The sequence below is a fragment of the Micromys minutus genome (assembly GCF_963924665.1).
Source record: "Micromys minutus genome assembly, chromosome: 27".
Classification (NCBI taxonomy): Eukaryota; Metazoa; Chordata; class Mammalia; order Rodentia; family Muridae; genus Micromys; species Micromys minutus.
Window position 1 is genome coordinate 40,857,442 of NC_137962.1, and position 27,468 is coordinate 40,884,909.

The 27,468-nt window shown below is 41.8% G+C and overlaps 1 protein-coding gene across 22 annotated transcripts in view; it reads left to right on the forward strand.

The window, feature by feature from the left end:
- RBFOX2 (RNA binding fox-1 homolog 2) overlaps positions 1–27,468 on the forward strand; it is a 229,559-nt gene that overhangs the window by 133,803 nt on the left and 68,288 nt on the right. The window contains exon 1 of one of the 22 annotated variants that reach the window (XM_080939861.1): positions 13,320–13,469. The exons of 18 other annotated variants lie outside the window; for them this stretch is intronic. In XM_080939861.1, coding sequence (XP_080795987.1) covers positions 13,425–13,469 — 45 coding nt within the window. In that variant the 5' untranslated portion in view covers positions 13,320–13,424. Of the gene's footprint in view, positions 1–13,319; positions 13,470–22,528; positions 22,638–27,468 lie in introns of those variants that run through there. 3 more of the 22 variants (XM_080939862.1, XM_080939865.1, XM_080939863.1) reach the window with 3 other exon arrangements.

Here is a 27,468-nt window from a genome sequence, read left to right on the forward strand (position 1 = left end):
GACTTATATATTAAAAACATGATCAATAAACCAAAGGGTTGTTATAGGATCTGCATACTGATATGTTTGCACAGTTGTATATAGCCAGTGAGCACAAAGCATGTAGTTAAGATTTCATAGAATGTTTGGTTAGCTCCATAGAAACCAGACAGAAAGACCATTTGTGAAGTTTTGAGCAACATAAAACAAAGTACAGACAGGTGTACTCAGTCTGTTTAAGTGTGGACAGGTGTACTCAATTTATTCTTGATCTCAATGCTAAATAATTTTTTTATTAAATGTTTTGTTCTGAGCTATTCCATTGACCATGCTTGAAGTATCGTATTGATGGAGTTTTGATAAGCGTAAATACTCATAACACATTGTACTCAAGATTATTAATATATCCATTGACCCAAAAAGGTTTTTCCTTTATCCTTGTCTCATTTGTTTTAACATCTTTTTAAAAATCACCTGAAACTGAACTTTAAATTATGTCTGTGCAAAGTGTCTTAGGTTCCAAATAATTCCATATTAAAACAAAGCTGAGCCACCTCTCCAGCCCTTAATTGTTTTTTTTTAAATAGACATAAAGTGGCAGATACATGATTTGCAAATACCTTCTTTCAGCAGTGACAGACTTTTTCTATAATTGAACTTTGTGTGCGTGTGTGGTGTGCGTGTGTGCACAGGTAGGGTAAGTGCTTGTAGAAGCCGTAGACAGACAGTAGGTGCCTTCCTTGATCACTCTCCCACGTTTTTGAGACAGGGTCTTGCAATGAGCATGGAACTTGTTGGTTGGCCTAGGCTGGCTCCAAGGACCACCTCCCTTTGTCTCTCGGTGCAATATTGCAGACAGGAGCCACTCTCCCAGGTGGATGGCATTGTCACCCAAGTCTTCACTTACAGGTACTTTCCTCACTAAGCCGTTTCTCCCACCCCTTGTTGAACCTTTATTTTCAAATAATTATAAATTCACATGCAGTTACCCAAAGTACAGAGAGTTCCTGTGAACCCTACCTCTCCAGTTTTCCAGATGGTCACATGCAAGACTAGAGCAGTATCTCCGCCAGGACCCTGTTGGCGATGCTTTTGAGACAGACTTTATCTCCATGGGCTCTTCTTCTTGTTGCTCATCTGCAGCCACATCCTCTGGTCCTGCTCCTTGAGCGACCTGCCTTCCCCGAACCTGTTCTTTATTTCAGCAGTCTTCTCCTGTTAGCCGAGCTGTGTAAAGGAGAGAAAGTGGTGTTCTTTTTGGGACTGAACCGGAGAGTTTTAGGGTGTTGCAGACATCAGTCATTTATTTGTCTTTGTCTCTCGGTGGCCCTCCCATGGCATAGATGTACCAGTTTGTTACATGGTGTTTCCTGTTTCTTCCCCCTTCTCTTCCTCTCCCTCACCTATTGTGAATAAAGGTATTAAAAACCTTTGTACAGAGGTTTTAGTGTGAGTATATGCTTTCATTTCTCTGGGTAGGTACTTAAGAGTGAAGTTACTGGATCCTGTGGTATTTTTATAATTTTTTTTTTAAAGAGGAAATGTCTAAGGTGTTTCCAAAGCTCAAGTACTGTTTTTTATTCAACAGTAGTATATGACTGCTTCCACTTACCTAGATTCCACATCTGGTACCATTCCTCTCTTTTAAGTCTTTCTGGTCAGTGTGTAGTCATCTTGCTATAGGTGTTTTGGTTTTGGTTTTTTGGTTTTTATTTTTAGGGTTCACAGACTTTATTGATTCAACAATGAACAGCAAAGAAAATGTTAAGTATCACTCAGGGGGCTTTATGTAGACATGAATGGCACCTTGTGAAAAGCCTTGCTATAGTTTTAATGGACATTTCCCTGTTAGCTAAAGATGCTGAGCCTATCTCCGTTTCTGCTTAATGGGCTGTGTATCTTTGGTTATATGTCAGTGTCTGTCCATATTCTAATCAGATGATATCTGTTGTTGAATTTTGGCAGTTTCAGATATATGGTCCACAAATACTTTCTACCATTCTGTCAATTTTCTTGTTTATGATGCAGAACAAAACAAAAATTTAGCTGTGATACAGGCTCGTTTAGTCTCCACTTATGGATCGTGTTTCTGGTGTCTAAGAACTCTACCTTGTCTTCCTCCTAGATATTTTCTGCTCCACTCCCAACCTTCTCAGTAAGTTCTCTGGGACAAATGTCTGTAACAACGCCTTAGAAGACACACTCCGGTGTCTGGTAAGAAGGAGGTTGAAGCACAGCACCTAGTTTTGCTTGTTAGGTGGTGCAGCTTGGCTGGGTTTCAGAAGTCTCCATGCTTTCTTCATTGCCTTTCTTTTGGTTAGAGAGGCAACACTCTCTGTCTGTGCCCACTGGTATTTCTTAGTGCTGGAGCAGCCAGATTTGGTCCCAAGAAAGTCAGAGGATTCACCACCCTATCCAGAGAAACACTACTCAGTTTGCTTTCTAATCTCTACCTTGAAGAGTCTGTGGCTGGGGCTTAATGGTAGGCTTTGTATTATTTTACACACACACACACACACACCACACACACACACACACACACACACCACATATACAGTGAAAACTGTGGATGCACCTTCTTCCTGGAAGCAGAAATCAGTAGTTTTCTTTGCAAATTGAATACTGCCAAACAGAAAGATACACAAATTAACATATAGATATTCCAAAAGAAATAAGTGGTGTTTGAAATTAACTCATAACTAGATGAGTACAGAAGCCATCTGACTGACACAAAGGTTCCAGGAGAAATAAAGAGAATACACAGTATCTTTTAGTAATCTTTCTGTGTTAATTTTCTTTTTAACTAAAATTTTGAGGAATCATACTAACACATATTCAGCAAATGCCTATTTATCTATCTATGCATCATCAGAAGACCAGTCATGTCACCTTCCCTGGTATATTCTACAAAAGCTTTTGTTGTTTGCTTTTGATTGGCAGCAAGTTTCAAAAACTTAGTCCCCATCCAAACTTGTGGTTTTTCTTAACCTTTACTGCTCTTCATCTTGTGACATGTATAGAGCAGTGAAGCCCTGGTTTCAGCTGGACATATCCACCAGACTCGTATTGGTAGCCATTTTTCAGAACATTGTTGGTTATGGGTATGCCATCGCATGAGCCATTGCTGCCATTTGTAAGGTAGAGAACACTGTCCTTGCAGAGGCTCACAGCTCCTTCAGCTATCGGGGCCTGGAAATACCATAATCCTTTGAGTCCACTAAGTGTTTAGGGTTAGCTCCAGCAGGACAGACCTTGCTTCTTAAAAACAATGAGCCAGTCCTCAGTACTTGAGAGGCAGAGGTAAGTAGATGGATCTCTGTAAGTTCAAAAACAGCCTGGTCTATATAGAGGGAGCCTATCTCAAAACAACCAACAAAAACAACCAAACAACAATCAAAAGAGTACATTTAGAAACCAAATACAGAACCATAGCCTTTACTTAAAACCCAGGGCTATTATCTAGATCCTTGCATTTTAAGAGAGTAACGGCTTCAATGCCTGCTAGGGTGCCATTTGTTAGTTGTTATTGTAGATAGTCACACAGTGTCCCAGTTGGTTCAGCCCACATTTGTTGTTGAATGGATCTCTTCCCTATCACCTCACAAAGGTGGAGGAGGAGAACGGAAAAAGAAACTTGTTCTAGGCTTTTGGATTTTGGGAATAAGGAGAAGGGGTTTTGGACCCTGAAGTCTGCTCATTAGCAGGCCTTGCCACAGCAGAAGCCCCTGGCCAGCCTCAGTTCTCCTAGTTAACGCAGGAGGAGATGCAGTAGGCCTGAATTTGCCAGCTGTGATTGTTTCCATTGTAAAAACAAAAGTAGCTATTGATTTAATCCTGTTACATGGTGTTGATCTTAGAAATCATTGGATTCATGCTAGGATTTGGGGTTTAATCCTGTAAGGATCAGACTTTCTCATCTTATTTATCCTAAGTCCTCTTTAATCTTATTAATTATGGCCAGGCTATTTTCCCAAAGGGCTAGTACATGCCTAGGTGTGTGGGGGTGTATATAAATGCAGGTGTGTCTGTGTGCACATGTGTGCATGTGTGCATGTGCGTGTGCGTGTGTGTGTGTGTGTGTGTGTGTGTGTGTATACAGCTATTTTTCTAAGACAGCCATGCCCCCCTTTCTGTCTCTGAAAGAGAGCTCGAGCTTTCTCATAAAGAGCTGTAGCGCCCTTCACAGGTCTCCACAGCAGCATTGCCATTGTAAGCATGATGTCATTTCTCTATTCACACACCTAGGACTAAAGTAGGTCTTGTCACATTTCTCGAGAGGGGCTCCAGTCTTAATCCTGGATTTTCTGAGAAGGCATATGGTATTCTGCTGAAGGACGTGTGTGTGTGTCTGTGAGTGTGAGTGTGTGTGTGTGTGTGTAAATTTAGAGACTCTTAGTGAGAAATACTAGTTGAGTTAATTAAAAGTGTGATACCATTCCATTCTCCTGTGGTAGAACAGAAAACCAGTTCTTGACTTTTGACCTTCATGCTGAAATATGTTGAATATGTTAGGAAGCAGAAATACACATTTAGTCATGGGGCTTTTGTACTCACTTTGCAGACTCTAACTGAATGGCATGTTCGTTCTACTCTCTATTTCATTTTTTTCTTTTCCAAAGGATATTATTTTTCACCCCAGTGATCAAAATGACAAATTATAAGCAGCCACAGATTATTATTATTTGGGAGGTGGGAACTTTCATACTTGAATTGGCAATGTCATGATTGACACAGAACTACTGAGTGTGCAAATGGTGCAGGCCCCCAAGTTCTGGGATGCTAGCACTCTAGTTACTACAGAGGAGCACCAGTGTTTGTGTGTAACTAGCTTGTCCTCATTATGCAGGGGTTGTTTGTTTGTTTTGTTTCTTAACTGGGAGGAGGCTGCCACAGTAGTGTGTGGAGGTCAGGAACAATGTACAGGAGATGGTTTCCACTTGTGGATCCTGGGGGTCTACCTGGGGCAGGCTTGGTGGCAGGTGCCTCACCCACAGAGCCTTCTTGCCACCCTGGTATGCAGTTTCCAGCAGGGATGTCTAATGCAAAATTTTGGAATGGCTGTAAGATGGTGGTTTGATGTTTTAGGTAGAATATTACATGACTTAAGGGTAAGAATGTCTTATAATAATCTTATGACTTAAGATTTCCATATATACAAAGTATGCATAGCAAACTGGCTGGGCAGGGGCGAGGGAGCCTTTATTTATTTTTATTTATTTTTCACTGAATTGGGTCGTTTCCCCACCCCCTTTTAAAGACAGCATCTCACTAGGTAGCTGGCCTTTGTCTTGTGCTCCTCCTAAGAGTTGGAGCCACTTACTTGCCTACAGTGTCATTGAGGCATGTGCCTATGAATGTTTACCCTGCTTATTTATTTAAAAGGAAATTAAGGTAATTTCTTTATCAAAAAGAGAGCTGAATCTAGTGGATTCTCTAATGCTGACATCATTATCTTGAAAAGTAGAAAGAAGAATCTAATTATATAAATGAGGAAAAACCTAGGGTTAAAGGACCTACTTTAGGTGGAGGGTAATTGTATGGGGGGTGTTAGTTTCTAATCCTCTTTGGGTATGCTCTGTATCAGGCCTTCACAGAAACAGTCAGTGGAGCAGCTCCTTTATCATAAAGGGAATTTTAATTTAAAAATGTTCTTGCATCATGAGCAGAGTAAGCGACAGACAGCTACACTGGGCATTTATCTCCTTCAAACCACATTACCAGTAATTGCTGCATTAAATCAAAGTCAGAAGAGATTACAGGTCTGAATAGAGCAAGGGGCTGGTGCCAACCCAAGGGTTCCCACACTGCTCCCCTGCTGCTGTCAGCCCTGCCCCTCTCTCAGGTAATGAGAACTGCCCTGATGTCTGACTGTGCGTCTGCACTGTAGGATGCACGGTGAGGGATGCAGTCTGGGAAGAGGCAGCCACACTTCTGACACCCTACAGTCCCTCTTTTGGTTAACTCTATATCGGTGCTTCTCATTTATTTGATACTACAAGGTAAATAAGAGGCATAAAAAATTGTTTTCCTCTCTAAACTCACATGTAGGTAATATTCCCTCCTTCCTAAATGATCAGAGACGATGCTGAGGATTATCACTGTGTGCTGAGCTTGTTTGTGCAAGTGTGAGGGTCTTTGGTTACCTTCTTCCAGGAAGATTCAAGGCAGAGAGACAGCACCTCCCAAACGCAAGGCCGAGAGCCTTAATATTTGACTCCATCTACTCTGGCCTCACAGCCCCAGTCTCCAGCACACACTCTGCTTTAGACCATTCAGAAGTTCTGCTGGGTGTGGGGGATACTCAAGGAAGATAGACTGTCCCCTCTTCTCAGGATTGGAGTAACAGGAAGTGTGTACAACAGAATGAAAATGTCTCGTGCAAGTGCAGAGGAAGGGTCTGGCAGTGACACCACCTTGGTGATTAGTTCCAGAGCAGCCTGTCTGTTCTCCTCTGCTTACATCTGACATTTATTCTAATTTCCACCATGGCCTTTATTTCATTCCAAGAAGACAGGTTGATGCTTTCCCATTTCTCTTTGCCAAGATAACTGACTTAAAACCTCAGCACTGAGAAGGGTAGGAATCAAGTCTTATATTGATAGTTGTGCTGAGGTGTGATCAATGCACAATCAGTGATGTATACATGACAAAGTCACAATCACACCTGAGATAACTAACAGATTACAGAGGATTCTCCAAGTCCTGAGTGACTTCCCTGTGGAGCATATTAGCAAGTAACCAGGGATTTGCTTTCCACCATTGCAGATCAGTTTGCACTTTTAGAATTTCACAAAAATTTAACCATACAGTAAAACCCTCTATGACTGGGCTTCTTGTACCTGGTACCATGATTTCAAGATTCAGCTCATGCACACTGAAAGTTCATTCATTTTTTTTAGCTGCTGAGTCGTGGTGTTCATTCGTGACTGTGGCAGTCAATGTGCTAAGCATTGTCTCTTGGTGGGTGTTTGGGTTGTTTGTACCTTAGGGTTTGTACAGGTGTGTATATGAATATAAGTTGCTATTTCTCTTCGGTAAATATTAATACTAGCAAGTAGACTGGGTAGGTTATATGAAAGGCATATGGTGATATTTTAAGAAGTACTGACTCTAGGTCAGTTGTACAATTTTCTTACGTATTTTGGTTTAAAGCCTGCAGTGGTTTGAATATGCTTGACCAGGGAATGGCACTAATGGGAGGTGTGGCCTTGTTGGAGGAAGTGTGTCATTATAGGTGTGGCCTAGCTGCCTGGAAGCCAGTCTTCTATTTGTCTTCAGGACAAGATGTAGAACTCTCAGCTCTTCCTGTACCATGCCTGCCTTGATAATAATGGGCTGAAATTCGAATCTGTAAGCCAGCTACAATTAGATGTTGTCCTTTATAAAAGTTGTCTTGGTTATGGTGTCTGTTCACAGCAGTAAAACCCAAACTAAGACAACGTCCTTTATCAAATACATACTTTAGAAATGGTAACTTTAACTTGTGGCTTGTTTTCCACCCACAGTGCCCATTGGTGATGAAAAGTTTTAATGTAGTCTGGTTTGTTGGTTTGTTCTCTTGTGGCTTGCTTTTAGTCTGTTTGGTGCTAGGGCTCAGCCCACGGGCCTGGCCCATGCTAAGCATGCACCCTACCACCTACCAACACCCATAGGCTATGTCATAGCTCTGAAATCTTGCCCATTTCAAGGAATTTTACTCCTGGAGTGTATAGTTTCATGTTTTGTGTTTTAGGCCTGTGATCTAATTTTCTGTATGGTACAAGTGTGCACATCAGTTGGTTGTTACCACATGTGGCTGTGCTGATGTCCAGTTCCAGATATTCTAATACTGTTCTATCACTGAGTTGTCTTTACACCTCTGAATGTGTTTCTGGATCTCTCTTCCTCATACCCACCCCATACCAATATACTCATTCTTGTAGGGATCTGAGTATTATAGAGTCTGGCAGTCTGAGAAAAATGTTAAGTATCACAATGTCTACAGGGAAGTTAATTACAATCCCTGTATAGAGCATGGATCGCTCAAGACAGTGGAAGAATACGCTGTGCACAGACTCTTTGTTCTAGGACAGGAAGTCAACTCAAACTGGTCTGTACACTGGGTATAATCTCAATCAGAATACCAGCTAGTTTTTTATAGAAATTGACAAAGCTATTGTAAAATTACTATGAAAATGTCAAGGATTTGGAATAGTTAAAATAACTTGGAAGGGAAGAAGGGCTTATTTTAGTCTACAGTGTCAGAGATTTTAGTCCACAGCCATTGGCTACATTGCTTCTGGCCTGTGATAGATAGAATGCTATGGTAGAGAGCTAGTACATGAACAAAGCAGTCCATCTTGTAGAGGATAGGAGGGAGGTGTGGTGCAGGGATAAGATACAGTTACAAGGATACACTCCACTCACTGGTCTGTTTCCTCCAAATGGCACTGGTGCATAGTACCATTCTATTCCAAAAGGGAGGGATAAGACAGTGACAAGAAAAAGTCAGACAGAATCAAGACTCTGTCAAGAGGATGAACATCAAATCCTGTAGCCCCTGTCTGGCATTTCAGGCATGTGCTTTTGTGATACAAGATCAGAGGCAGGCAACCCTGTCCCTTCAGCATGGCTACCTCAAGGGTCCTCTCTTGGGTCTAGCTGCCCCTAAGTGCTTTTTCTTTGGGAAAGATTTCATATTCCTAGTCATCTTTATCTTCTGGGTCTCCATTATATCTACTCCTCTTCTCTCATAGCTTTACCTACTATCCTCTTTTGTAACCTTGATAAAGGACTTTATGATCCCAGAACTCTTTCTACACACCTGCAAAACCAATATCACACATATGACAGCAAAACTCCTCCTAATTTGAGTAGTAGAATTCCAGAACCAAAGAACTGAGTTTTCTAAATGCCTAGATGTCTGAATTTGGGAAACATTTCCTAAGTGGTCCTGTGTGAACGGGGGACCTCTATGACTCTCTCTTCTCAAGTAGGCCGGTCTTTCAAATACATACACGTTTATACTCTTGAGGTAGGTGACATCTGGCCAATTTGTGAGATGCCTCTGGGGCATCTTTCTTGTTGCTCTGGTGCCAGGTTTATTTTCCATCTCTTCTGCAGACATACTTTTTGAGACCTTAACTTTATGCAGACTCTTTTGTTGGCCAAACTACAAGCTTTAAAAATCCTTGTGTTCTACATTTTACCTCTGATTTTTAGTTTAAAACCAGCTAAAAAGCAGTTAGCAATACTCATGTAATACTCTGCATATTGGGCTGCTTTGGAATTTATTCTACCAGATTAGTCGGTAACCTTTAAATAAGCCTTTCACAGTGTCTCAGGACACAGAATGTAGTTTCTCTTGATAAAGTAACATGAGTGATCTCTAGTCCAGTTTCCAGAGAGTTGGTGTGTCATCTGAAACCACAGGGAAACAGTCTTTCCTGGCCATATTTCTGTGGCATCCTGTCTTCTGGCTTCCTACCAAGAGTTGCACAGTAAGCATAGTTGTTAATTTCTCTAATCTGTTACTTTCTTTAATCTATTCCTTTATATTCTTTGATTTTACTTTTATATGTATGGGTGCTTTGCCTGTGAATGTTTGTGCATTATATGCATGCAGTACTTGCAGAGGTCAGAAGAGGGCATCAAATCCTCTGGAACTGGAGTTACAGACACATCAACTGGAAATCATACTCTGGACCTCTGAAAGAATGGCCAGTGCTCTTAACCACTGAGCCATCTCTCCAATCCCTAACCTGTTTCTTCAGACTCTTCTAAATTTCTTGATAAACCAGCCTCAAAGAGGGTTTGGAGATAGAGTACTTTAAAATTGTCAACTTAACAGAATCTACGATTGGCGTGGGATAAAATTTTCAGTGAGGGATTGTCCGACAGATTTGCCTATGCACATGTCTGTGGGGATTGTCTTGATTGTTACTGAGTTGTGAAGTCTTGCCTGTTGTACGTGGCTCCATTCCCTAGGGTTGGTCCTAGATTGTGTAAGAATGGAAGAAGTGAGCTGAGTACAGTATTCATACATCTATTATCTTTCTGCTATTGATTGTGGATGTGACTAGATGCTTCAGGGTTTGCTGCCTTGACTTCCCACAACCTCTGTGATGGGTTCTAATCTATAATTGTGAGCCAAATAAACCTTCTCTTCCCTAAAGAAACTTTTTGAGTCAGTATCAATGACCAAAGGTTTTCAATTTCATAGTCTTGAATTAGGGATTCTCAGAGTACACCAATTTAGAGAGTCAACACCCCGAAAATCACTGTCAACTTGGCTTACAGCTGACTGGCCATGCCTTTCATTCCTGAACAAGATGTTGTGTCCCATATGCCGGTTTTGTTATTACCCCCATTCTTTAATGCTGTGTGTCATGCAGAGGCGTGCTTCTACCCTTCGTTGTGTTCTGTTCTGGTAGGCATCATTTCTAGTCTTTCTCTTGGTATAGAAAGCTCCACCATCTTAGGCTAGAACCAACAGAACTTTTCCTGCAGATAGTGGTACAAGCTTCTGGCTCTGTGCTGTTTATCTGCCCTTCTGTGGGCACTGGGGACAGCTTTGCTCACAGTGTGTTTATTCACTTAGAATGCTGCTCCACTCTCAATCCCTCACTCTTCCCGTTTTATCTACCAAACTTGGTAAGTTTAATTGTTGTCTATGGACTATTCCTAGTCTTCCTCCCCCAGGAAAATGAGGGGGTGACAGTAGAGAACAGCGGGTTGCTGATGTATTTGACTTTATCCTAGCTGTCTTCAACTAGATGTGGCCTTCATCACATGTAATCCAGTGTCCCTTACTTTCTCTCCCCTGCACTGTCAGCTCTTTGGGAGCCTTCATACTTACACCATGCTGGGTGCTTGATGTGTTGCTGTGAATGGCGATTGGCTGAATGAAGAAGATAAGGATGGGTGAGCTAAAGCAGGTCTTATGCTTTTCTTCTCACTGTGATCAAAAGACCTGGAAGAGCATGTGAACAAGGGAAGGGTTTATCTGGGCTCTTGGTTTGAAAGGAATTGTAGTTTGTCTTGGCTGGAAGGAGCTGGGGTGGGAATGGCTCAGCCTTGATGGCAGACACTTGTAGCAATGACTTATACTAACAACTTACAACAGTAATTTTGAGAATGGTACGAGACAAAAGGATAGGTCTTGTCCTTAAGCAAAGATCTAATACAGGTATACCCAGGATCACATAGGAGGTGCCATTATACTCAGCAGATGATCCTTACTTGACACGAGGAAAAGAACTGTTTGTTGTATAAGAAGTTTAGCTGGAGAAGACAAGGACGGACCACTGATTGTGCCAGTGACTGTCCTGTGCTTCCCACCTGGGCTCAAGGCAGAATGTTTTAGTGAGATTTAAATGCAAGTGTGGTTTCTACTTTTGATTTTGACCCACCTAGCACCAGTGCCACAGACCAGCACCTTGAAGTAGAGAGTCTTCCTGGTGAGTGCAGCCACAATTTCTGAATCGCATTCTCTTCAGCCTTTGCATGTTCTTAGTGACATACATCACTAAGGAATGTGGGGTGCAGAAAAGTAGCAAATGCTTTCTGTGTTTGGGCTCTTATAAGGACTCTGGGGCCCCGCTTCATCTTGTGCTGCCTGCTTTCTAGAAGTCAGGATTCCTTAAGATTCTCTCTGAGTGTTTCTACCCATTTCCACCCTTCTGTTACCTGTTTTAGTTTGGTTTGGTTTCACCTCAGACCTCACCTGTCCTTTGCAACCAGGCTGTTTCTCCTAGTTTCTCTAGTGCTCCCCATGGTGCCTTCTATAGAGTAGATGTGATTGGGGGATCTCGCTGTCTTATGCCATGCTGGCCTTCAACTCTGATCTTGCCTCTGATTTTCAGTAGCTGGGGTTTATAAGCATACTCCATCACACTCAACTGTTTTAATTATATTGAATTGGTTTATTTTTGATCCTCATGGAAATGCAGTGCTGGCAGGCTAGAGATAGTGTATTATTTTGTATGGCCCTTGCAGTTTGTTTGATTGATTTTAGGTACATGCTGTACCTGGAAGATCATCTCTAGATATGTCAATGCCAATTTGAACCTTAAAGAAAAATTTCTCCTGAATACCCTTGCCCTTAGCTTGGATGGTGTAGGAGGAAAAGGCTGCACTGGTTTGGTTGGGAGCTGGCCATACCAGCTCAGGCCCTCACTTACCTCACTAACCCCATGAAGGCTTGTCCTAGCAGGACTGGCTCTGTCTCAGTGGATGAGGAGGCCTCACACTGAAACAAAATAGAATTGTTATTTTGAATCTTTGAATGTTTGTCCCAAGTGGAGGATTTTTAAAGAGGAATAGTTTTTGCCTGCTGTGTCTTTACAGCTGTTTATTTTCACCTTTTGTACCTTGTGTATTATTTTCTAAGGACTACTTAGTTCTGATTGTAGATGAAAGCCAACTCCAGCTTGCTGTGGTCTGTCATCTAACCTCACACCTGTCTCTGTTTGTTACTGCTTTTAATATCGGTTACAGAAATATGTATGCACATGTGTGTGCAAACAATGGTGGGGTGGGGAAAGCCGCTTCCTAAAAGGAGAAAAGCAACTGCTTCTCTGTATTGACCTCGCCACCCCCACCTCTTCACAGGCAGCCACAGTTAATCCCTCCAAGTTTGACTGGAACAGCTGAGAGCACGCCCCACATATTTGCAGGCCTCCAGTGTACTCATGTTGCTCAGAGTTGGGGCCACCTTCCTCTTTTCTAGCTGATCCTGCCAGCTGTCCTCCTCCTGTTAAAGCAGGAGGGAGCTGTGTGTTAAATGATACAGAAACATACAGTGTCATGAAAGGGACCCTTTACTGCATGTATCAGTGTGACTTTTTTTCTGCCAGTTCTTTCTATGGCTGGGCTTTATGCTGTTAATCCTAACACCTGTCTCCACCGGAGACAGTGAGAAGGAAGGGTGTGTGTGTGTGTGTGTTTGCGTGCACACGCACGCGCACTGCTGCCCAAGGGAGGACTAGAAAAATAATACAGTCCCATTTGCCTCCAATGTCCTAGGTTGGGAGCATTCCCTTTGACACACAGCCTGGGACATTACATTACTTCGGCTCTGGATGCCTCGTGTTTCTGCCCTTGTTTGTTGCTTTAAGGAGCCCGAGGTCTCTTCCCTGGTTGTCATCTTCTGCCTCTTGTCTTTCTGGTGGAGTTGTCAGTTAAAAACCAACCCTTAGTGCTGTCTTTAGTATGTACAGCTAACTTAGTTGGAATGTTTTGCTTTTCTTTGGACATCTTTTGTATGAATCCTGTTGCTCTGAACTAAACTCTGACTTCGCCAGCTGAGCCAGCACACCTGTCTGTGTAGACGGGGAAAGTGGGGCAAGGAATTTTTTTTTTTTTTTTTGAGGGTGCTTCTAGTTCCCTTGGACAGAACACATCAGACTAGACAAAAACTTGAGCTGCTTTTTGTGCTGTCCAGATCTGGAGTCTCTCCCTCTGCTATGTATGGTGTATATTGTATGGATTATCAGTATCCTCTTGTCCAGGTAAGCTGGGTTATGATTCGTTTTTCAAACAATATTTGATTGACGTGAAAATTTTATGATAGAGGATACAGGTTTCCACTCCTGTGACATGGTGCATTTGGGCTGGATTTTTAAAAAAATTTTCCCCCTAATTTGCTGTAGCAAGAGATTTGATTTTAGTAGTGTTGAATAACTAGACAGAAGTGGTTAGCATTTAAGTATTAGAAATTCTGGAGCTTCAGAGAATGTATGTGCTGGATGGGATGGGCAGTATAAAAGTAATATTTATCATGTCACCATGATCTAATAAAGTTGAGGATCTCTGGAGGCAACTGAGAGGTACAGGTGGCAGTCTCCAGATGTAACTATTTTTCAGAAAGGTAATACATAATTGAGGCCATGCCTAGGCTATTTTAATTTGGTTTTAGCCTACCATTTCCAAATATTCTGTTGTAGAATTAGTGACATTTTCATTGTTAACTTGTTAAGATCCAGAACCAGAAAAGGTTAAGCCATTATAAAGCATATTGCATTGTGCAAATGCCCTTTAGTTGGCAGCAGTATGGGAGTGAATGGAGCAGAGTCCTGGGTTCTGGCTCCAGCTGGGGCAGCTATTCTATATAGCCATGCTTAAATAACTTCATTTTTATTGAGTCTTTGAGTTCTGAATTACAGATGTTTAATCCTTAATTATTGTCCTTTCTGACCTCATTTCTAGTAATTAGCACACCTAAGTTGCTGGTTGAGCAGAAATACACAGGGTTAAAAGAGATGGCCAGTATCTTAACCCATTGTAGGTAAACGTGCTTTTTTTCAAGCCTCTGGGCCTCAGTCCTGGAACCCTGTGGAGGTTGTGTTCCGCCTCTTCTTACCCATGTCCTGACATGTTGGTCTTGGTGTTTTATGGGCAGTACATAACCTGCCATGGGTTTTGATTTCTCAGCTGAAGTACAAGGCACATCACATTTGCCGTGACAAGGTTTTCAGCATTTATGAACTTTATCTGGGGACTGTTTCTCTACTGTCATCAGGGGTATTTCTTACAGCCTAAGGCTGGACATGTCATGAAACTAGACTAGAAGCCAATCTTCTTACAAGTAAATACTGGTGGGTCTGGATAAGTCCCAGCTGTGACCAGCTAGCAGTAACCACAAGCATTAAATCACTTGGTGGAAAAGTTCTCTTCAGACTATGACACAATTGAATAAAATTGTTGGCAGTGAAACTTTGATTCATCCGTGATAAGATGAATTGATGTGCTTTCAGTCTTTTTATTCCCTTGGATTTATTATTGATGAATATAGTGATTAGTGTTTTAAACCAGACTTTCCTGGCCTTGCTGTGTTTAGTGTTTTATTCCATTTAAATTAAGAGCTCGGCTGAGATGTTACAGTTAAGGGCACTCTCTCCATTCTGCCACACCAGTAAATTAATAGATCGAAAGAAGTTTTACAAGGAAAGATTAAAAACTATTTTATGAACTTATTTACTAATTTTATTTGATGGAACAGTTTTCATTGTGTTTGCAAATGAGCAATAGATGTTTTTTATACTTTCTTACAGTGACTATGAAATGCTTTTAAAGAAGTTTCTATTGGATCATAATACTTGTGTTATTTACTCAGAACTCATTGCATAATGCCTAGAGTTGTGTACCAATGCATTACACATGAGCATGCTTAAGGACAAGACTGAATAGCATTTTTTTAATGAGAAGATTCTTATCTATTTTTAATTGAGTATTTCTAGAATTTCAAATGTTGAGATAATGAGACAAAGTGAGTTCTTTTCAACCGAAGGTAATAAAGTGCCTGACCTTTGGTTGCTCTTAATGTTAATAAAATAATGCCTGCCTAAGAGCATGCAATTGAAATTTATTATTCTATTACTTCATGCAGAACCCAATCTGAACCAGGTCAGTTTAAAAATACAGGTAGGTTAAAAAGATAGAGGATTACTAGAGAAAGGTTTAAGAGACACATGAGGTTTTTTACCCACAAAATAAATATGTGTGTGTGTTAGGTAAAAAAATAAATTTACCTAAAATAATTCTTTGTCCTTCGTTTATTTAATTATTTTATTCTTTTAAACGGGATTGCACTATGAAACTTGCTGGCCTAGAGCTCAAATTCCATGTGTTTATTGACCAGGCCAGGCCCTGAAATTCTTGTGAAGGGTCTAATATTAAACACCTGTTACTTCTGACTGGAGGATAAAATGTAGCTATTGTTGCAAATTAGGAGTGTTGTTTATTGTCACAATTGGTACCTAGTGAACAACTGTTATAGACTACTACCCACTGCTAGTGAGGCCTTTAGAGGAAGAGAAAGCAGGGTATTAAAACATTGGAGATAGCTAAATGTACTGATAGAGGGTTTAGGACAGCCAAGGGCAGCCCAGGGATGTTTGGCTTATGGATGAGTAAAACACCTACACAAATGATACTATAGATACTGAGATGCACTTGCGTTTGCAAAGGACCAGAGAATGGATTAGTGCCCTCTTTGGAGTTCTCCAAGAAGTGACGATTCTGACCAGTAGTGACACACACATGATCATTCTTTAATTTCTCAGTCTGAAGTAGTCTATTAAATATTTTTGAAGCAACTACAATGTGCCAAATACTTTGCCAGACAAGAGAAACAGTGACAATCAAGCTAGCATAGTCTCTAGTAATTTAGTAATAAATACAGGGCATATTTTAGTATTAGAAAAAGTACATTTTTATTTTTAGTTTAACCATGTATTTTCTTGATAATTTAGTCGATACATTTGTTTACATTACATCCCTTTTAGTATTGATCTGAGAAATTTTTCAGAATTCTAAGAGAGTAGATATCATTTCAGTTATATAAATAACTCAAGTTGTTTAAGGTCGAAATATTACATGGTATAAATAAGTTACCTAATGCCAAATTATAGTTAATGAAGTAATATGTTTTAATTTGTCTGGCCTTACCAGGGTGTTAGTACATGTTTTAATGTGTCTTTCTAAAGGTTGGATCTGAAGGTACAAGAACTAAGTGTAAGGATTTTTGTATGTAAATAAACTTACAAGGTTTAAAACTGTTTTCAGATTCTACTCTCATCCTTTTGTTCTGAAATAGTCTGTCTGTATTGCACCCTGATTACAGAATTAAATCTCATCTACGTCACTAATATTGAAAGGAGAGTTAGAGCAAAGGAGGATATTGAAGTCATATCTTGAGATGCTGCTGGAAAGTATCCAGTATTAGGAGTAAATTGGCACTGAGAGTTATTGCAGGGGTGTGCTGTGAAGACTTTGTACTGCCGGGATTTCATTGCTGGAGGAAGTACTCTCTCTTTAATGTTGTTCTTCACTTAGGTGTTAAAGGCAGCCTGGGAAAGTATGAGCGAGCCCGCTTTTAGTCAGGGACTCTGGATCCGCCTTTATTGCATAAATGGTATATGGGTGGAAGGTAGGGAAGTTGAGTCACAACCACAAAATTATAAAGAGCAAAAGTATGTGAGGTGAGTTTTAGTTAGCAGGTATTCTGTCTACAATCTCAGGTACTCTAATAAAGGTTTAAAATATCTTTATCTCATCTTATCTTTTTGCATGTCTCTTCAGTTCAGTGTTCTGAAAGATACTGAAATAAACTTATAGATTGAAAATATTGCTAAATTTGTTCTTAGAATGCTTTCTTTTTAAAAAAAGATTTATTTATTTTTTTTATTTTATGCATACGAGTACACTGTCGCTGTCTTCAGACACACCAGAAGAGGGCATCAGATCTCATTACAGATGGTTGTGAACCACCATGTTGTTGCTGGGAATTGAACTCAGAACCTCTGGAAGAGCACTCAGTGCTCTTAACCACTGAGCTATCCCTCCAGCCCTCTAGTATTATTCTTTGATAAGATTTGCTTTGGCTATCCAAGGATCTTTGTGCTCCCATATGTATTTTAGGATTTCTCCCCCTGTGAAGAATGTCACTAAATTCTGAGGTAATTTCATTGGCTACTTTGGGTAATACCATTTCACTTGATGAAACCTTCAGATTCATCAAGATGGGGTGTCCTTTCATCTTATAGTATCTCCTTCAGTTTCCTTCTCTGGCATCTAATATTTTTGTTGGTTGGTTTTATTAGTGCCTCCTTATTTTCCTTCCTTACAAGAATAATGTGAATGAGGTTGTTTCCCTGGAAAAATCTCCACTCTTTAAGTGGGACTGAAGGCTCCACTTGTTTGCTGTAGCAGACCTGTAAGAGTCCCAGCTCCCCGTCCCTCCAGTGCTCTCCACGCCTTGCCTGCCACATGGAGTGACTGCAGCTAGTTCACCTGGGTTTCTCTTCGTGGAGCCTTGAAGTAGCCTTCTATTCTCCAAGATGTCCTTACCCTGACAACTTTCCCAGCCCTATCTGCTGTCTGGATCCCAGTTAGCCAACTCATTCCTGAGTGCAGACTTTATCTTGGCATCATCTATCTCATGGACATCAGTCTGCATGATCCCAATTACACCCTGAGCAGTCTGAGGATAGAAACTGCTTTATATCACATCCCAGTTCTTATCAATGCTTGGATGAACTGTGGTGCTGGTGATGTGCTTGTTGAACTCAGTAACTTAATCTGTCACTACCCACTATTTAGGCATACTGTGCAAGTAGAACGGAAGTATCTTGGTAGTTACTGAAGTACTATGAAAGCATTCTAGGGGCTGGAGAGATGGCTCAGTGGTTAAGAACACTGACTCTTCTTCCAGAGGTCCTGAGTTCAGTTCTCAGCAACAACATGGTGAAAAAGACAGTTGTTAAAAGAAGTACAAATGGCTAACAAATACACCAAAAAAAAAAAAAAAAAAGGTGCAATATTCTCAGCCATCAAGAAATGTAAATCAAATATAGAGATTTTTAGCTGTAAGGTGCACACGTGGAAGCTCATAACTGTGTACAATTAGCACTAATTTTCACAAAACCAGAGAGTACTTTTCCTCCTGTAGAAAAGTGGCAGGATGAGACATGTTTAGAAAAATTACTGGTAACAGTGAGATGCTTGGAGGATAGACCAGGGATGCCAGCAGAGGACTAGCTACCAAGCAGTCTGTGAGCGTGGGGTGGGCAGGTGGAAAATACAGAGGATTTACTCTCACTTGATGCAGCCTGGGATAAGGAGGAGCCACCTGTGGGTTGGATTTTGACCCTGATTCCTCAGCTTCCCTGCCTATCAGCAAGATGCTCAGTGTCACCTAGCTGAGTTTCCATCATCTCTCCAAAGAAGATCAGTGTCTCACCACAGTCCTGAGGATGTAGTGAGCCTGCTCAGAAGCCATCGCAGAAGTTCTTCAGAAGCAGCAGCTGTATTGCCTGCCTGCTGTGAAATCTACCCTTCCCCAATCAGACAGGTGTGCTAGAGTGCAGTCCTCACAGGAAAGCTCTCCTCTGCCTTGTCCATTGCGCTCACTTTTATATATATGCTCATTCATACCCCTCAGGGTCAGATGGATGCTTGGCATAAATACAGCAGGCACTCTGCTGCTCTGTGAATTGATGGTTCAGTTTTTGATTTAAAAATTGGTTTGTTTTGTGTGTGTGTGTGTTGAAGGGTATGCACATGTGTGCCACAGAACACATGTAGAGGTCAGAGTCTACTTGTGGAGGTTATCTCTCATTGAACATAGGTCAGGCTTGCTGATGAGTACTTTTACATGTTGCAACATCTCATCCCAGTTTTGGACTTTAAAAAACTGTGTGCCAGTTTTAAAGCAGAACTGATTGTTTGGGACAGAGTGAGGAATAGGGCCTCCGAGTTAACTGAAGCAGTGGAGTGAGAGCCAGTAACTGAGACAGGAAATACCTGACTCCTCTCTGCACAGAAAAAAAACTATTTTCACTGGGGTGCTGCTGTGAGGAGCTATGCACTTTGGGTGAATAAATTCCTAGTTGAACTAAAAAGAGATTGAGGATGGTACCTTATGCAGTAACAGCATTCAGAGGGCACAGAGGGGGGGGGGGGAAATGAACACAAGGTAAAAGAAAAATTAGGAAAGACTAGAATATTGTTCTCCCCTAGCCCCCTTTGAGGTGGGTAAACAGCTGAAGGAGCCTCACTGCCTGGAGTGCTGCCAACGACAGCTGTAGTCTGAGGACCAGCAACAACAGTACCCAGACTCCTATGTGGCTGAGGCTGGCACAGTGGCAGTAGATGAAGCACCATTTCAAGCTAAGGGTGAGTTTCCCAAAGTCAAGAATCCAAATGCCACCGAAATGTCAGAAAAGCCATGGCATGTCCATCGAATGTGGTCATCACCTGGAGATCTTAATTGACTCACTGAGATGAATTTCCATTGAGAACAGAGAAGAAAGGAAGCCAGAGTTCTGAAGACTGAAATGCCAAGGAAACCACTGAGAAAGTGAAACACAAAGTACCCTGTCCTTTGTCTAGTCAGCAAATCCTTCTTGAGTACCTCCCATGTCCAGGCAGACTGCTGAGAGCCAGAGGTTATTCCACCAGGGTAGACATGCTCTTCTTTAACCATCTATTGTACTCTGCTCAGATGCCCACCTCCCCATCCCTCCAACCCCATTTGTCCTTCCATTCCAGGAGAGACACGAAAACAGTCAAGTGAACTTTCCTTGGTACATTCAGCCACCAGGGACTTCGGTTGTTTTGCTGGGCCAGACTGGTGCTGTTGAATTACTCTTCTACCTCTTGTCCTCTATAGCAGCCTTTAAAGTCAGGGACATACTTTAGACTACCACATGCTCACATGATCCTGTTATTCAGAGACTTTATAAAATCATTTCTGCATATTTTATCTTTAGCTTTTATTGTCCCTCCTGGTAATGAATTTTTAAGCCTATTATTTGCACTATAAAATATTGATCCTGTGTATAAAAATGCAGTTTTAAGTTTCTGGACCTTCAGAAACTTTTATCAGTTATCCAACACTTTTTTGTATGGGAGCCTCATTTCCCTTTTTATTTTAAAAAGAAAGTCCCCTTTTCTTTACAGGAGGGGACTGAAATGACATACAAGCATCCAAGTAGTTTTTCTGATGCTTGCAGTTTTTTGCTTGATTTAAAAATCCCTGCTGTATAGGGACCTGCAGGTTTATTTTATATTATCAAAGCTGAAAACACATTTTCATAAATATGAGGCTTTTCCTACTCCTTCTTTCTTACTTTGCCTTTTAAAATTTTTGATGTCTGGATGTTCAGACTTTGGCATGTTCATAAAGGCGTTAATTTTCTGGTCTTCTGCTCCTCTCCAATTTTTGTTTGCTTAATGTTGTTCTTGAAAATCCCACCCTTTAAAAAAAAAGGTGTGGCATGTGTTAGTGCACGTGTGTCTGTGAAAATGTATGCTACATGTATGTGGGTGCCAGTAGAATGGATAAGACGGTCTCAGACCATCCAGTGCTGCCCAGAATAGGTGTTGGGACCTGAACTCAGCTCCTCTGCAAATGCAGTGCAAACTCTTAGCCACTGAGCCACTTCTCTAGCCCAAGAGTATTCTTTTGCACATGTTTATTCATGGCTCTAAAACACAGGGACAGCTTCTGCCCTATTACACAGACCTGACTGTGGTCTCCAGATTTCGTTTTGTAATCTGTGCATTCTTTTTGGAATTATTAAAATAATTGGTAACTGAGAACATGGTGGTGTTGCGTTAGCAAAGTGCTAACCAACAATATTGCATGGTACATATTAAAAGCCTGGTTCCGCATCGGGCCAGGCAGTCCTGATGGAGACAGGAGGAAACTCTATTACTGGGATTACTGACTTAGTATATGGAGTATTTATTTTTAAAATAGCTAACTCTGCAGTTGGTCTTTTCTACCTTTCAACAAATATAGAGCTAATATATGTAATCTTTAGGATAGGATCTTGTCAGAAAACATTTTAAAATCTTATGAGATAATTGGCAAAAGGCCTAAATTTATCAAATATTCTGAGTCTTTCTATAGAGATGATGAAATTGTGTTCAAAATTCAAGTATTTTCCCCCTGAGGTCACTAGTACAGAATAGAATGGGACCAGCAGCCCAGCCTAGTTCACCACTGTGAGCTTTATACTGTGAGGACTTAAAAGAAGCGTTTGTGTTGAGTAAACATTCTCCTGAGCTACTGTATCTTGAGCTCTGTGGTAACTGTTACTGTTTGCAGCAGTGACGCAGGTGCCGGTGGGTTTAGAGCCAGGGTGGATATATAAGAAAGGTGTTCTTTTTTACTGTAGGCTGAAACATACTGAAAGCAGGAAAAACAGTTCCCACTAACCTAAGCTTTCTAAAGTGAGGCACTTCAGCAACCAGATGTGCACACCTTGTGTCTCTCAAGCAGGCAGATTTATGGTGACACCTTTTTCAGAATCTCTAGGGTTTTTAGAGGAGAAAAAAATAGGCACATAACTGACCTGCCTTCTCTCCCAGTCCTATGCCCTCATTACATTGCCTCTGGCTTCTAGCACCATTCTGTGTGTTGCTGTCCTTGAAAACCTTCCTGTCACTGAGCAGCTTTTCGTTCCATACCTTCTATTAGACCCACTCTTATCTATAAGTGTCCATCAGTGGGGAAAACCTTAATTTTCATTTCTTCCTTTTTATCAGATATTCATGGCCATAATCTCGTAAATCTGTATTACTGTAATAAGTTGTGGTGCTTCTAGAGCAATATAATTAATAGCACTATCACAGCCTTATAATATGCTAGCACATGGCACCTACCCCTCCTCAGTCTCCCCCCTCCTGCCCTGTGTGTGCACTCGAACGCACACACACACACACACTCTCACACTCACACACTCACACACGCTTGCGCACAGTAAAGCACAGGCCAAACTGCCATTCTCCAGCAGGCCTGCTTCTGGAGTTGGGAGCTGTCAGCCTGCTGGGAGGGGTAGGGGGAGGAGGAAGAGGTGGGGCTCTACTCTGATTAATTACCTTAGGCATTCAGGGGTGGGGCTTCCTTCAGCCATCTGCCTGAGATATGGGAGGGAGCTGGAGAAAGAAGGAGGGGGAGAGACTGCCAGAGAGGAAGAGAAAAGAAAGGAAGAAACACTAGAAAGAGAAAGGCAGGAAACCGGTTAAAGGGAGGCCCATCGCCTGCCCTTCGCCAGCTAGCTGGGGACGGCGTGGCAGAGAGCCACAGAGGTGTGCCCCGCTACGGCGTCTTTCAGCTGGCTATCTTGTGCTTCTTCTGGTTTATGGAGAAAAAGAAAATGGTAACTCAGGTAAGACTTGTTTGTCCTCCACACATTTCCGTCTCGGGTTCACAGAAAGGTTGGGGTTGGAGGTAGCAAGCCAAGTTTAATGAGGGTTGTCTTCTTTAAAAGGCAGATTTATTGTTATCAGCTGAAGTGTCGGTCCTTTGAGCATGTGTACTACATCGTGCCCTTTTCTCCCCCTCCCTCGGCTCCATAGCCGATCCCAGTTTCCTGTAGTGTGCAGCTGTAGCTCAGGAAAGAGCCTGTGGGGATTTGTCTACCTCTTTGTCTTGGTTCTGAGAAGAGGGAGGGAGAGAGACTGCAGAGGTAGGAAGAGATTCTTGTAGACTGCCAGAAAGGGGAGAGGGAGTGACTTCCTTCTGAGAATGGCAGAAGAATCTGTGACCCTGGGAAAGCTGATTCACTGGGGCTCCGCAGGCTTGGCTGGAGAAGTGCAGTCTGCTGCCTTCTTTCTAAACCGATTATCAAAAATGAAGGCTAGGAAAGAATGTTTCATTTCTGTGGCTTTGTCGTTGTCAAAGGATGTTTTCCATAGGAACCCTTGGAGCATCTTGGTGTAGCAGAGGCAGGTACTGCTTTCCCTGATAGAATAAATATGTACAAGTAAGTGACGATTGCCCGATTTAAAAGACGTTTGAAGGAGATGGAGTAGGAAATGGAAGATCTTCATCTGTCTTCTCTCCCCACCCCCTTCTCTCTGCCTCGCTGGTTGTGTCAAGCAGAGCCTGCACTGCATTTTAGCAAGTCATTCCCGGCGGATGGAAAGGTGAATGTTCTTCCGATCCTGGCAGGGCTATTTAGTTGCCACCCTACTGTATGCTCCTTTACCCACCCCCATCGCCCCCCCCCCCCAAATCTGTGGCTTGGGAGAAAGTGGTGAGGCTGAGACTTATCAGAAGGTCTTTTTCCAAGATAGACTTTCGAACCCTTTGGTCTGGACTTGGGATCAGTTCGCCTCGCGCTTCCCTCACTGGACAGTGCTTTCCTTTTAAGGAGGTTGCCCCTTTTTGTATTCTCTCCCCTTTTCCTCAGTGAGCCACCACCGGAGGGCGAGAGGCAGCAAGCTATCAGACAGAGGCATCGCCTTTGGTGCTGGAGCACTGTTTAGTTAAATGTTATATAATGCCCTTCAGTGCTGTTTGGAAGGAGGGAAACCTGTCGAGATGAATCAGTCCATCCTGACCCAGAGAAGAGGGAAATTTCAAAAGATAAATTCTTCCAAGGAAGGCGTTCTCCAAATCTGAGTTAAGGAATTGTCAAGAAGTTCCTCCTTTGGAAAGTGGAGAAACTCTTAATATTTTTTAATACTTCTAATTCCTTTGTAGAATCTAATTGATAGTTTTAGAGTAGCATTTCATTTCTTCAGGATTCCCCTAGGGGGAAAAACCCCAGGTCTCCGTTCTGGTGCCTGTGAGATGCTACTCACTTCACCTTGGGTCCACATCGCATCTCCACCATGGGGCAGTGTTAGCCGGCAGCCCGCAGCTCTCACATGGATTTTTAAATTACTGAAGGACTTATCTAAACAAGAACTCTTAAAATCTGACTGTGTAGCCTTGTGGAACATTGCCCTTTGGTTTTAGGAAAGTTGAAGTGTGACAAGTAAAATGTGCTTGCTTGCTTATACTTTGTATTGTGTTCTGATCATCAGGGATCAGGGGAGGTTGGAGAAACAAGTAGAACCTGGAAAGAGACTTTTTAGTGGTTAAAGATTCTAAATAAATTTAATCTTTGTGCTTTTTCAGATGTACTAAGAGCTGAAGGAAAGACACCTTATTTTCTCATGCTGAATCCATAGAACTGAAAAGAGATCTGTGGGATTCAGAATTGTGATGTTTGTTACAGTGTCTGCACCATCTACCTGAAAGTAATGGTAGTTGTTTTTAATCTAGAAAACAAACTCAAAGGGCATAGTTTTAAATAGGATCAAGTCTCTGGTCTGTCCTATGGTTTGTTTTTCCGCTTTATTGTATAGGTTTGTACATTTTGAGCCAGACATTAAGCCAAACACTTGATAATGCCCTATCATCTAAGCATTTTCAGTATAATAAATTGCTGGTCAGGGGTAGCTGTTGGAGTGATAATGGCTTGTTACTCGCTACAATATGAAAAAGTGACCCGAATGGCATTGCTCACATCACACCATGGCTCACTGTCCCTTGGCTTCATCACTGGGTGGTAGAAGTCATCTTCATCATTTGTTATTAGATTGGCGTGTGCACATCCGAGCTTAGCTATTACTTGTACTCTAATTTTATATGGCTTTCTCATTGTATTAGCAAACTGCTTTATTATTGACAATAAAGACAACCTGGCTTTTTAATTTTATGGATTAAATTTTAATGGCAAATTTTTCATATATTAGTAGCCAGACTTGCTTATGTGACACTTTAAATAATACTCTCATCTCATATTCATGTTCATGTTACAGAAGTTTTTTGTGGAAGTCTAACTTGATTCACATTCTCAAAGATAGTGTTTGTCCTGTCTATAGATAAGCACAGTGGGGAAAAAGGAAAATCATTCTCCTAATATGTGTAAACTAGAAAACAAAGTTGAAAATGACTTTTACCTAATTAATTTAAAAACCACTTAGCAAGACACAAACTCTTACAATAAAGGAGCGTACATTACAACCTGAAAGCAGATGCTTGCTTGACTCTACAGCAGGGTGAGGCTGCCAGCTCTTGGAACACAGGCCCTCCCTTTCTTGGACAGTTCAGTGCTTTGCTGGCATTTTCTTCAAAATCTGTTTTCCATCAGAACCAGGAGAGAAGGTGTTAGGAATATAGGAGGCTGGGAAGAAGGTTGCTGTTCCTTTAAATAGTGCTATGAGCGGAGAGGCTGCAGGCAGCAGGCCTCTGGAGTGTATTCTTTTGTAATGAATCACCAGCTCCATTGTCTGCTATCTCCCCTTTGTAGCTGGAGACTGTGAAGTCTTTTACCTGAGCTGTGCCCTCTCAGTTCCTGGGTAGTTGGAGAGGAGTGGGAGTGGGTATTTTATGCTTTAATTAGAGGCAGATATGACAGCAGGTATGTTTGCTTTGTTTCAATTTCCCCTCCCCTTTTGGTTTGTGCTTTCTGAAAAGCACTGGTGTTGGGAATCTGATCTGTGAATTTTCAAAGCACATCCCATTTCTATGAATCTGGAATTCCTGCTCTTCGATGAGTTTCCATTTTGTGGCCTCCATCTGAAGTGATTCCATTCTCTTCTGCTCCTTTCCACACAGCTTTGCTCCCCCACCAGAGTGGAGCCCACACTGTTTGTTTTGGCACACTTTCCATTTTCTATGGGCTGCACAGGATTCTGGGGAAGTTTGGGGATAGGCGGGGGTGTGGGTTGGAGGCTAATTTTATGTTCCTTTACAATGAACCGAAAAGAAAAAGAAACGGCCTTACTTTTTCCAGTGACTTTCTTTCTGAATTCTTCAGAAAGCATCTAAGTCCATTTCTTCATTTTTTTAACTATTTCCTTACTAAGACCAAGACTGACTATTAAAAAGTATCACTATTCTAAAAATTATTTATCTTTCCTGGAAGATATTCAGAAGTCCATAAATGGGGATGTTAGAACTGAGTGTTTGTAATGCTGTAAATGTGTTGGGCTCCATCCCATACCTCCTAGCTTGGTGTTTGAGATTCCTGTTGAAGCTTGCATTGCTAGATGACAGCTTTATGCTGAAAGGTAATGACAGCCCTCCTCCTTCTCAGTGTTTTTGTTCTTCCCTGAAGAAATTGCAAAGTCAAATCTGTATAGATAGCTAGCTATTGGGAACAGTCTCATCTCTGACTTGTGGTTCAGCTTGTAACCTCTCATGATACCTTTCTTTAGGTTGTCTCATGGGAAATCACCAGGATCAGTCCTATGCCAGGCCTTCCTTCCACTGACCTCAGTCTCAAGGATCTGCAGCACATGCTTGATGGTAGAGCCACATGTCCTCTCTCAGTGTCCCCTGACATTCTAAAATCACTGTCAGTTTTTTCCTTGCCCGTTACTGCCGCACAGTTGTGCTCTTTCTAGGGAAAACTCTGTTGTTTGGATGGCAGCATCTTCATCCTTGAACTCAGATGCTCAGCTTCTAGGCAGTCAAATGCTGCGGCCTTCCACTGAGGCACATCATTCCATTTCCAGACTTGAGTTTCTTCATTACTTTTAGAATGAGTAAGTTCAGGAAACCTTGGAGTCACATAATTAATTCCTTAGGGGACACTGCCAAGCGTTACTCACCTAAAGTGGTAGTAGTTTGTCAATTTTGAGTTTAAGCCTTCCAGACTCCCAAGTAAAATCACGTGTCCATTCCAATCCCTCAAGGCCCTACCTGGTCAGGAACCTGTTTGTCCAGCCTCATCTCTGTCACCCAGATTCCACTCTGATTGCACTGACCCATGGCTATTTCCTTGAAACACCTCACACCCCTGCCAGGCCTTTCCTCTTGCCTCCCTGCTGAGTTCTTCCCACCTAAGCCACCAGGCTTTCTCTGCACACTCCCATCAAAGCTAGCACTCTCTGCCCGCCCCCTTCTTGCTCTCCACCCATCCTTCCATCCTCTTGCTACTGGTCTTAGTGCTTACTGTCTCTCTCCTCATCTTCTAAGTTCCATGAGGTCAGGAACCTCAGAAGTAAAGACCTTCTCTTTTGTCTAGAGCAGTTAGTCATCTTAGCAGCGAGTCCTTTATTCAAGTGTGTGATGTTATTATCAAGCACCAGTATCAGCACCTAAATTAAATCATTGAATTTGGCAACTCAGAAATCTGAGTAAATCCAAAGAGTTTAGGTTCAGTATTCTTGTTCTTAAGACCACCAGTAGACCATCATTAAAATAACTTCATTTTACAT